The sequence below is a fragment of the Aristolochia californica genome, unplaced genomic scaffold (genome assembly GCF_029961685.1).
Source record: "Aristolochia californica isolate CCGP_79_NKW_82.1479 unplaced genomic scaffold, dmAriCali1.0.hap1 SCAF_13, whole genome shotgun sequence".
NCBI classification, from domain to species: Eukaryota; Viridiplantae; Streptophyta; class Magnoliopsida; order Piperales; family Aristolochiaceae; genus Aristolochia; species Aristolochia californica.
This window is the reverse complement of record NW_027181804.1, coordinates 12441069-12452610: the sequence shown is the minus strand read 5'-3', so window position 1 is coordinate 12452610 and position 11542 is coordinate 12441069. Positions and strand designations below refer to the sequence as shown.

The window sequence follows — 11542 nt, the reverse complement described above, 5'->3', positions numbered from 1 at the left end:
TAGGTCACAGGGGTATTTTTGGAATTATTTATTCATAGGGATATTTTTGGAATATTTTATTCATAGGGATATTTTTGTAATATTTTATTAAACCCTAACAGGGTAAACCCTATTTAAGTGGTAAGACTAATGAGAAAGACAAGCATTGAGAATTAGGTTAAATCTAGCGTAAACAAGTTTGAGATCACCTTCTTGATCTCGAAGTTAGGGTTTTCCTAAAAAACCCATGTACTCCTCCATTGATCTTCGTCTTCCCCATGTCTTCCTACTATCCCTACATTAATGCATGGCAGACCCGTAACCCGTGGCAGATCCAAGATCCTCCCAATGAATCCTTGTGTCAGATCCGGGATTTTAACAATCAACCTCTCGACCTCTTCAACTAATCCACATGGATTTAGTTGGACCTACCTGAACCTTAAGCTTAAATGTGAAGCACTTCACCCTAGTGGTAGTAGATGACATGGGTAGATTTCCTAGCCCACAAGGATGATGTTTTTCCAGCCTTTGTCAAACTATGTTAAAATTTTCAAAAGGAATAAGGCTATAACATTATCAAAATTAGGAGAGCCCATGGAGGAGAATTAAAAATTTTACATTTTGAGGAATATTACAAAAAAAAATGGTATAGACCATACATTCTTAGCCCCTTGAACTCCTCAGCAAAATGGTGTTGTTGAGAGAAGAAACCAGACCTTAATTGAAATGGCTAGAGCTATGCTTCTTGAATAGGTTTTGGACCGAAGATGTGATCAACATAAGGCCACTTTTCAACAAAACTCCATATGAGTTGTATATGGGTACCCTTCCCAACATTACATATTCTAGAACCTTTGGATGTAAAGTATTCATATTTAAAGAACCAAAGGAAAAATTAAGAAAATTTGACTCTAGAGCTGATATAAGAAATTTCTTAGGTTGTTGTACTCATAGCGAAGCTTACAGAGTTTATAACATGAGATCTATGAGAGTAGAGGAGTTGGTTCATGTTGAGTTTGAAGAATCTGATTCCACAATCCAACTCCAACTCCAAATTCTGATGATGAAGAAGGAAACCCATTCGATTCATCTCCGAGATCGCAACCTCAAGACCAAAATCATGAAGAGAAACCAATTGACCCAAATAACCAAGACGAACTACCTATGGAGCCAAAGAACTATAAGTTCATGGTTGACCATCCTCTAGAACAAATCACTGGTGACCCTCAAGGAAAAATTGCAACTAGAAGAGGAACTCATGAAACAATGGCAAACAGTGCCTTTGTTTCTCAAATAGAGCCCAAATGTTTTGTCGAAGCTGAAAAATATGACTTTTGGATTATGGCAATGCCAGAAGAATCGAATCAATTTGAAAGAAATAAAGTTTGGACTCTAGTACCTATACCCAAAAATCAATAAGTTATTGGAACAAAATGAGTCTTTAGGAACCAAACGAATGAAGCAAAATCATGTAGTGAGAAACAAAGCCAGATTAGTTGCCAAAGGATATAACCAAGAAGGTATAGATTTTGAAGAAACCTATGCACCTGTGGCAAGGCTAGAGGCAATTTGAATCCTACTAGCCTATGTTTGTCAGATGAAATTTAAGTTGTACCAAATGGATGTAAAGAGCGCATTTTTAATAGGTACATACAAGAATTTTATATTGAACAAGCCGAAGGATTTGAAGATGTGAGTAAGTTTGACCGTATATACAAATTGCATAAAGCATTGTGTGGTTAAAGTAAGCTCCAAGAGCGTGGTATGAACGATTTAGTGATTTTTAGGAAAATAATGGTTATAAGAGAGGAAGAGGAGATAAGACTCTATTTACTAATAAGCATGATCAAGACTTGATTATCTTTCAAATTTATGTGGATTATATCATATTTAGTGGATTATATCATATTTAGTTCTACAAATCCCTCTCATTGTAAAGAATTTGCTAGTGTAATGAAGGATGAGTTTGAAATAAGTTTAATGAGTGAACTCACATTTTTCCTTGAACTTCAAGTAACTCAAACTAAAAAAGGCACATTCATAAATCATTCCAACTACTTTGAAGGATTACTTAAGATATTCAACATTGAAAATCTTAAGTCAATAAGAACACCCATTAGTTCGTCCTTGAAACTTTACTCGAACAACTCTGATAGGGCCATTAATAAAAACAAATTGTATAGAAGTATAATTGGATGCTTAGCCAAAAGACCGGATTTAATGTTCTCAGTATGCCTATGTGCTAGATATCAATCAGATCCTAAAGAATATAACCTAGTGCTAGTAAAAAAAAAATTCCATTATCTACTTGGGACACCTAATTTAGGTCTTTGGTACTCAAACTGTTCAGTCATTGATCCATATGGTTACTCAAATGTTGATTTTTCCAGTTGCAAAATTCACTGAAAGAGTACAAGTGGTAGTTGCCAATTACTTAGAAATATTCTTGTCTCTTGGTTTTCCAAGAAACAACAGTCAGTTTCACTATCCACCACCGAAGCTGAATATATAGCATGTCAAAGTTGTTGTGATCAACTTCTATGGATAAAATAGCAACTAGATGATTACAGCTTAGAGCAAAAAAAAATAAAAAATTATAGTCCACTATGACAACATGAGTGTCATAAGCCGAAGCAAGAACCCAATTCACCACTCTTAGAAATTAGACATCATTATATCAGAGAGCTAGTCCAAACCAAGGTTATTAGAATTGAGTTTGTCCCCATTGAAAATCAATTAGCGCATAATTTTACCAAGCCATTAGAATTTGACTATTTCTCTAAGCTTTGAGGAGAACCAGGCATGAGCAATCCACTTTGATTCATTTCAATTGAAAAACATGAGTTTAATGAACACATCCCATGGTTATAGTGCTAAAAAAAGTGAAATGGAAATCAAAATATCACATTTTAGTCACTCTACTAAGATCATTGATCGATCAACACCTATTGGCCAATCGATCAACTTAAGTGATGATCGATCAATCAAAACAGAATGATCGATCATGCACAGTACGAACAGGGAAGATGAAGAGCCATATTCAAAATTTAACCCATCTCTTCATCACAAATCATTTAAAAACCCATTCCAACAATTTTCCAGAGCTTCACTGACCTAAAATCCCTATTCTACTTTCATTTTTGAGAGATCTCACTCCAAACCTAAGGCTAAAACCCTCATTCCATCACTTTCTCTCTCAAAACCAAATCGAGCAACATGGTACAAACGAAGGTTATGGCAAAGAACAAGGCACCAAGAAAGGACAACAATGTATGCGAAGAAGTGCCCAATTGGAGCGAGTACTTCCATACTCGAACACAACGAGAAAGGAATTTCTCTATTTTTGCCCTAGAGAGTGTCTATGAACCAATAAAGGTTGATATTTCATTTTGTGAAAGGGAAATAGAAGATTTCGTAGAGCTCTTCCAGTCTTAAAGGCTTATTGGTGAGAGAAGAACCCTTGTATCCCATTCTAATGAAGGTGTTTTACACCAACTTGGAAATTGAGAAGCATGGGTCTCATAGTCTTAAAATTTCTTCTAACGAGAAGAAAATGCCCATCTCTTTTCATACACCCACTCTAAATAATCTCCTAGGCTCCACCGTCACCCGCATGACAAAATATATAAAAGAAAATGGGCCGATGGATCTCCATGAGGACCTCCTTCAAAACATTCAAGATATTATTTTTAGTATTTTTTGACAAACAATAGGGAGTTCCTATGAAGGAAAATTGCTTTCGGCTCACCACAGTCGATATTTTCTAGTTGATGGTTGTCTTCTGTTGCAACCATTGTGCTAAAAGGCTCGAACCTATTAGGAAAGCAACCCCACGGATCTTATACAAGGACTGGCCCGGTCGATACAAACAAATATTCCAACACTCCCCCGCATGGGAGAAAACTCGTGGACAAATTCCTGGAAAAACACAGGACAAATTCACCAGAAATACCTGGGACAAAATTCGGTGGGAGTGGGACTTGAACTCGGGACCAACCTACTCTGATACCATGTTGAAACCATTGCACTAAAAGGCTCGAACCTATTAGGAAAGCAACCCCACGGATCTTATACAAGGACTGGCCCTGTCGATACAAATAAATATTCCAACATCTTCCAAATAGTCCCCCTAGACTATGGATACTTCATGGCCAGTAGGATGATCAATATCGATGTTAACTCTAAGGCGGATAGTCTCCCATTCTCACAAGAGATCACAACCATCCTGCTTTATAGTGTTATCTTTATTATTTTTCAAGTTAGGTTTTGTCATCATAAAAAATGGGGAGATTATTGACTATAGGTTGACTCGCATCTCTTTTGATGATAACAAAACTTAAATGAGCTAATAACTTGCAAATTTAGTATTTCATATACTTAACCTTCAAGAGCATCTTAAGTCTAAAGCATCAAAACCAAAATTAAAACCTTAGGTACAACATGAAGAACATTACTTGAAGAAGCACCCATAAGGAAGAAGTCAACATGAAGACTCGAGTTCAAACTTCAATAGACAAATAGTTAAACTCGGTCAATTTATGTACAAGAGAATTTTAACTCCTATTCCTTTAATACTAGTAAAAAATGGAGCTTTAGGATATTAGATTGCATACAAATGTTTAGAATCATCATAAATATCATTTAGAAACATGTTAAAGCACTTAGAGAGAAATTCACATCCTTTATAAAGACATAATTTTATCTGGCATTGGAATGATTGATTAGTTACTAGCTATGATCGATCATCTAGAACTATGCAGACCAGAAATATAAAGCATGATCAATCAACCATAATCGATTGATCGATGTTATGGACTCGATAGCTAAATGAGTCATCCCAAGGCGATGCAGGTGAGTTGGTGACTCAGAGGATCATTCAAGTAACTTAGGATTTATATGTTTACTTTAATTCAGTATGTGGTAGCATGTAAGCCAGTAATGGCAGTATTGTAAAAACACTAAATCAGGTCCTTGGCGTGATTAGCCTTTAAGAGGGCTGACAGAAGGGAAGAAGGCAAGTCAAATTTTACCCAAAATCAGGATCAGCGTTCTCCTCTAATGAACCTAGGATCGGCGTTCTCCTTGACGAACCCAAGGTTCAGGTCTCCCTTCGACCAGCCTGACTTCTTCTCTCCATGAATTCCTTCATTCTATCTATTCTCGACAATATAGGTCGACCAGGCAAGTCTGTTTGCCCTGGTTCGTCCCCTGCTCCCCTTGACGATCTTTCACCTCATCGAGTGACGAGGTCTATGGTCAAGGACCGTAACACATTGGTATCAGAGCAGGTAAGTATGGGGGAGTCTTCAAGCCATGTGAAATTTCTGGCAAGGTTCACCGAAATGGTTAACGCTAGACAGGAAGAGACTGAAGGCCGATTAGCAGCATTGTTGGATAGTCGAGTCTCTCAAGCAGTATCTCAACAAGTAGAAGCGGTCACGAATCAGGTATATGAGATGATTTCAAGAAGGACACCAACCCCAAGAGAGGGGGAAAGGACACCTTCAGATGGAGAAGGCGCACATCAGGCTGGACGCACAGAGCACACTGGATATGGGGGAAATTTCAGTCCAGGCCGTGGGATGGTCCCAAGGTACACTAAACTAGACTTCCTTGTCTTTAATGGGTCGGAGGACCCTTTAATTTGGTTATATCATTGTGAAAATAAATTCGAATCAAAGAATGGTTGAAATAGACAAAGTTGGGTTGGCCGCCTTCCACATGCTCGATGAAGCGCAGCTATGGAGCCATCAACTCGAATTGGAACATCCTGGTCTAGATTGGGAGGAATTTAAGGAATTGTGTACCATTCAATTTGGACCACCCACTCAAAGCAACCCTTTGGGCGATTTAGTACTCTTAAGACAAACTGGAAGTGTAGCACAGTACCAAAAACAATTTCAAGAAAAATTAGAGTGATCCAGCAAGATAGTACAAGTTGGCCAGCTTGTCAATTTGTTCACGGCAGGCTTAACTAAGGCACTACGATTAGAGGTGGAACTCCTTGCACCTTTGGATTTGGCCAGAGCCATGAATTTAGCAAGAGCATTGGAGGCCAAACAAAAATTTCAAACACGAAGACCAATGTGGCAAAGGGGAAAAAACAGCTCGGGAGTGTCCTCCACAGCACCACTGTGGAGAAGTAGTGTTGTTGCCACTAATCCTCCAACCACTCCAACGATCATTCGAAAATTAAATAGAGCTGAAATGGAAGAACGTAGAGCATCAATGTAAGAAACTCTTCTGGCTAGAAATTGAAGATGAGGAACCTGAAGAACCAGAAATACAATAGCTAGATGTTGAAGCGCCTGCTATTTCATTACACGCAATCACAGGACTCCAGACCACCAAAACAATGCAAGTTTGTGCCTTAGTCGGCGATCATCCACTCTTAAGTCTTGTGGACTAAAGAAACACTCATAATTTTTTGAGCTTTACAGCAGCCAAGTATTTACAACTTCCAATTCAATCTCAGCCAGTCGCTTCAGTCTTGGTTGCCAATGGGGAAAAGGTTCCTAGTTACGGGGTCAACAAGGCCATCATGTTTACTATTGCTGGTTACAAATTTTTGGTGGAATTTTTTATCATTACTAGCAGGATTTGATATGGTTTTGGGCATCAAGTGGCTTCAAACGTTAGGCCCAATATTGTGGGATTTCAAAGCTTTGACCATGAGCTTTGAATTTGCAAACGAAAGGATTACATTACAAGGCCATCAAACTGAGGTTACACCTCAATTACATGGACTGCAGCAACAGTACCCCCACGGAGAGCAATTTAGATATCTTGTTAGATGAGTTTACAGACCTCTTTCAGGAACCTATCAGTCTACCGCCATCGAGACACTATGACCATTGAATTCGTTTGAAGGCTGGCTCCGAAGTGGTGGTTGTGAGACCATATAGATACCCCCACCTTCAAAAGGATGAAATTGAATGTCAATGCACACTGATGTTAGAACAGGGCTTCATCAGACCGAGTACGTCCCCTTTCTCCTCTTCAGTTCTATTGGTGAAGAAACATGACAATACTTGGAGATTTTGCGTGGACTACCAGGAATTAAATGCCAAGACTGTTAAGGACAAGTTCCCTTATACCAGTGGTGGATGAGTTATTAGATGAACTGCATGGGACAAAAATTTCACAAAGTTGGACTTGCGTTTGGGGTATCATCAAGTTAGAATGTACCCTCCTGATATAGAGAAGACTGCTTTCCGTACTCACCATGGTCACTTTGAGTTCATCGTCATACCTTTCGGTCTCTCCAATGCCCCTTCAACATTTCAGGCCTTAATGAATGAGGTATTTCGTGCCTATCTTAGAAAAAAAAATTTAGTTTTCTTTGATGATATTTTGATCTTCAGCAAGTCCTAGACTCACCATTTAAATGACCTACGTCTGGTATTCCAACTTATTCGGACTCATCATCTCTACTTAAAACGTTCAAAGTGCTTATTTGGTTGAATTCAGGTGTCCTATCTAGGTCACGTTATTATAGCAATTGGGGATATAGTGGACCCGAGAAAAATTGAAGCTATCATTCATTGGCCACCACCGAGCAACATTTCAGCACTCAGGGGATTTTTGGGCTTAGTGGATTACTATAGAAAGTTCATTCACAATTATGCGCCACTAGCAGCTCCTTTATCCAACCTGCTCCGCCGAAATGCCTTCCACTGGAATGAAGCCACTGAACAATCATTCCAAACTCTCAAGCAAGCTTTGGCCTCTACACCTATACTCCAGCTACCCGATTTTGAAGTTGTATTTGTGGTAGAATGCGAGGTATCTGGAGACGGTATAGGGGTGGTGCTCCTACAATCTAAGCACCCAATAGCCTATTTCAGTCATCAACTAGTGCTCCACCATCATAAGTTAACGGCCTATGAACGGGAACTCATTGTCTTAGCGAAGGCCATCCGCCATTGGAGACCTTACTTGTGGGGCAGATTTTTTATCATCCGCACAGACCACTACAATTTGAAGTTTTTGTTGGACCAATGCATATCAACTTCTCCCCAAAAACACTGGATTAGCAAATTAATGGGGTTCAATTTTACAGTGGAACACAAGCCCGGTCCGTTAAACAGAGCTGTTGATGCACTCTCACGTCATTCAGAAGAACAACTGCAACTTGTTGCCATTAGTCAGCCGACACCTCTCATACTTGATTCATTCGAAAGGAAAACCAGAGCACACCTGAACTAAAGGAGTTGTTCCAACAGATTGCAGAGGGCAAGTTGGCGTCCACATGGTCACTTCATGACAACATTATTCTATATAAACAACACATATATATATCTCACACTTCTCCCTTGGTGGATATCGCATTATCAGCTTATCATGACAGCACTCATGAAGGTCTACACAAAACATTACAACGGATCCGCGGGGATTTTTATTGGGCAGGTATGAAATCCACAGTTGCAACGTATGTGGCTGCTTGTTCGGTGTGTCAACGGAACAAGGCCGAACATTTAACTCCAGTCGGGGTACTGCAACCACTCGATCTTCCCACCCAAGTATGGTCGAACATCTCTATAGATTTCATTGAGGGCCTCCCTAAGGCATCGGGGAAGTATATTCTTTTTGTGGTGGTTGACAGATTTTCAAAGTATGCACACTTCATTCCTTTGGCGCATCCTTATATCGTAGCAACCGTAGCCCAAGTGTTCTTGGAGAATATTGTTCGTCTCCACGGCATTCTGGAATCAATAGTCAGTGATCTAGATGTAGTCTTTACAAGTAACTTTGGAAAGACCTATTCAGATTATGTGGTACGAAACTCAAATATTCCTCCGCGTATCACCCTCAAACCGATGGCCAGACAGAGGTGGTGAACCGCACCATTGAGATGTATTTAAGGTGTTTTGTGGAGGACAACCCTAAAAGGTGGGTGCAATGCCTTACATGGGAGGAGTATTGCTACAATACATCATTCCACACAGCTTTACAGGAGACACCATTCAAAATACTATATGGCCGGGATCCCCCTTGATTGCTTTCGTATGCTAAGGGGTCCACCAGAGTGGATGCAATTGACCAAGCTCTTATGGGTCGAGATCAATTGTTGGAATATGTTGTCCAACGCCTTAGAAAAGCTCAAGCATGAAGTACTATTATGATCAGGGTCACTGCAATGTTCAGTACACTTTGGGGGAATTCCTATGGCTCCGTCTCTAGCCTTACCATCAAAATTCCATTATGGGCCATCGTCACAAGCTTTCTCCGAAGTATTTTGGACCCTTCAAAATTAGCCAGCAGGTGGGGCAAGTCGCCTATAAGCTCTAGCTTCCTCTAGAGTCCAAGCTTCACAATGTTTTTCATGTCTCTCTGCTCAAGCCCTTCAAAGGACCAGTACCAACTTCCATTCCTTCCTTACCACCGATTGAAGACGGTAAAGTTTCTCTCACTCCCATCACAATTTTGAATGCGGAAAGGAAAGAAGTACTAGTTTAGTGGTCACACCCACATGTCACAGAAGCCACGTGGGAAGACCTACAAGTATTCCAGCATGTCTACCCTACCTTCGAGCTTGCGGACAAGCTCTTTTCCCAAGGGGGGGAGTATGTTATGGACTCGATAGCCGAACGAGTCATCCTAAGGTAGGTTGGTGACGTAGAGGATCATTCAAGTAACTTAGGATTTATATGTTACCGTTAATTCAGTATGTGGTACATGTAAGCCAGCAATGGCAATATTGTAAAAACACTAAATCAGGTCCTTGGCGTGATTATCCTTTAAGAGGGCTGACGAAAGGGAAGAAGGCAAGTCGAATTTTACCCAAAATCAGGATCAGCGTTCTCCTCTAATGAACCTAGGATCGGCGTTCTCCTTGACGAACCCAAGGTTCAGGTCTCCCTTCGACAAGCCTGACTTCTTCTCTCCACGATTTCCTTCATTCTATCCATTCTCGGCAATATAGGTCGACCAGGCAAGTCTGTTTGCCCTAGTTCATCCCCTGCTCTCTTGACGATCCTTCACTTCATCGAGTGACGAGGTCTATGGTCAAGCACCGTAACAATCGATCATCCAAAATATGACCATTTCAAGCTATAACAAATGATCGATCAGTAGAACCTTGCCAGTAAAGCATTTCAAGCATGATTGATCAAATGAAAATACATTGATCGATTATACTTGCATTGAATAGCCAGAGGGAATCTCAATTGATCGATCAACTCAACTTTTTTGGAGCAACGATAATATGTTGACCATATCAAGATGAGGCTTCGGTTGATAAGGTAGGTTATTTTGCTTATTCAAAACTTGAATAAGTTTTGAAGTCATACTACCATAAATAAGCGAATTTTGGTCTAACAAACGATATATTATAATTTTAGAAATAGAAAAAAATAGTCATATTGCTAAAAGAAAGTGATACATTGTGTGAAGGAAAAAAATATAGTCTTCTCGAGGGTGAAGGAGCTGTGGGGCAGGAAAGGCTGGCAACATACCCGCTGCCCGTTGCCCGTGAAAACCTCCCACACGCCCTATTTTTATGCGGCATCTTGCAGAGTTAATACAACTGCCTCTTTCGTCGCACCTTGATTCTCTCTCCGCGCCAATCTGAAGATCCGATTCCGATCACTGCTTGTCCAATGGGCGCCGCCGGAAAGAACCAGACTCCCATCTTCACCTACGGCACACTCAAGCGCGGATTCTCCAATCACCCCCTCATCCAAGACATGATCCGCACCAACGATGCCGTCTTCCTCGGCATCGTGCGCACCGTCGACTGTTACCCCCTCGTCTGCGGCCCCTACCGCGTCCCCTTCCTCCTCAACCTGCCTGGCTCAGGCAAGAGCGTCTCTGGCGAGCTCTACGCCGTCTCCGCCGCTGCTCTCCATCGAATGGATGAACTCGAAGGCACCAGCCGCAGCCACTACGAGCGGCTTCCGCTGGAGGTTCAGACGGAGGACGGACAAACTCTGTGGGCTCAGGCCTATTACGCGCACCGGAGCTACGCGGCGGAGCTTTGGAAGAGGAACAGCGAAAAGGGGTTCTGTAGCTACTCGGAGGAGGAGGCTAAAGGGTATGTGAAAAGGAAGGATAGACCGCAGCATTTGACTTTTCTTGAACAGATTCGAACTTTTGTGTCGTCGGAGGTTTCAGATTGAGATGAGTGAATTGTTACACTTGTCTCTGTTTCTTGATAAGTGTAAATAGGGAGTTCAGAGAAAAAAAATAAGAAAAAAGAAAAACAGAGTAGCGAATTTGTAATATTAATGGAGTATTCCATAAAAAATTTCTCTTACTTTCTTTCGTTATCTTCTCTCTCCTGTTTTTTCTACGACTGTTTCTGCTTTTCGTCTTCAATTATTTTGAACCTTTGAAGCTTGATATCTATCTCAAATTACTAATTACAGCCTGCCCATCTATCAAAGGCGATTAGTCCACAATGAAGTAGAATAAATTTCCTCCACATTATTTAGGTCATCACAAATAAGGTATTAGTCTACAATGATTTGAATTGAAGTGAGATAACACCGTTTCATCTCCTCAAGAAGAAAAACTGATTCTGCCCTTTATTTCAAATCATTTACTTACCACGAGCGACAGC

General features: G+C 40.5%; 1 protein-coding gene across 1 annotated transcript; it reads left to right on the top strand.

The window, feature by feature from the left end:
* Positions 1-10511: 10511 nt before the first annotated feature.
* Positions 10512-11187, top strand: LOC137949088 (putative gamma-glutamylcyclotransferase At3g02910). The gene has a single exon (XM_068795362.1). It carries the CDS (start codon positions 10581-10583, stop codon positions 11097-11099), a length of 519 nt encoding a protein of 172 aa, XP_068651463.1. The 5' UTR covers positions 10512-10580; the 3' UTR covers positions 11100-11187.
* Positions 11188-11542: the final 355 nt, after the last annotated feature.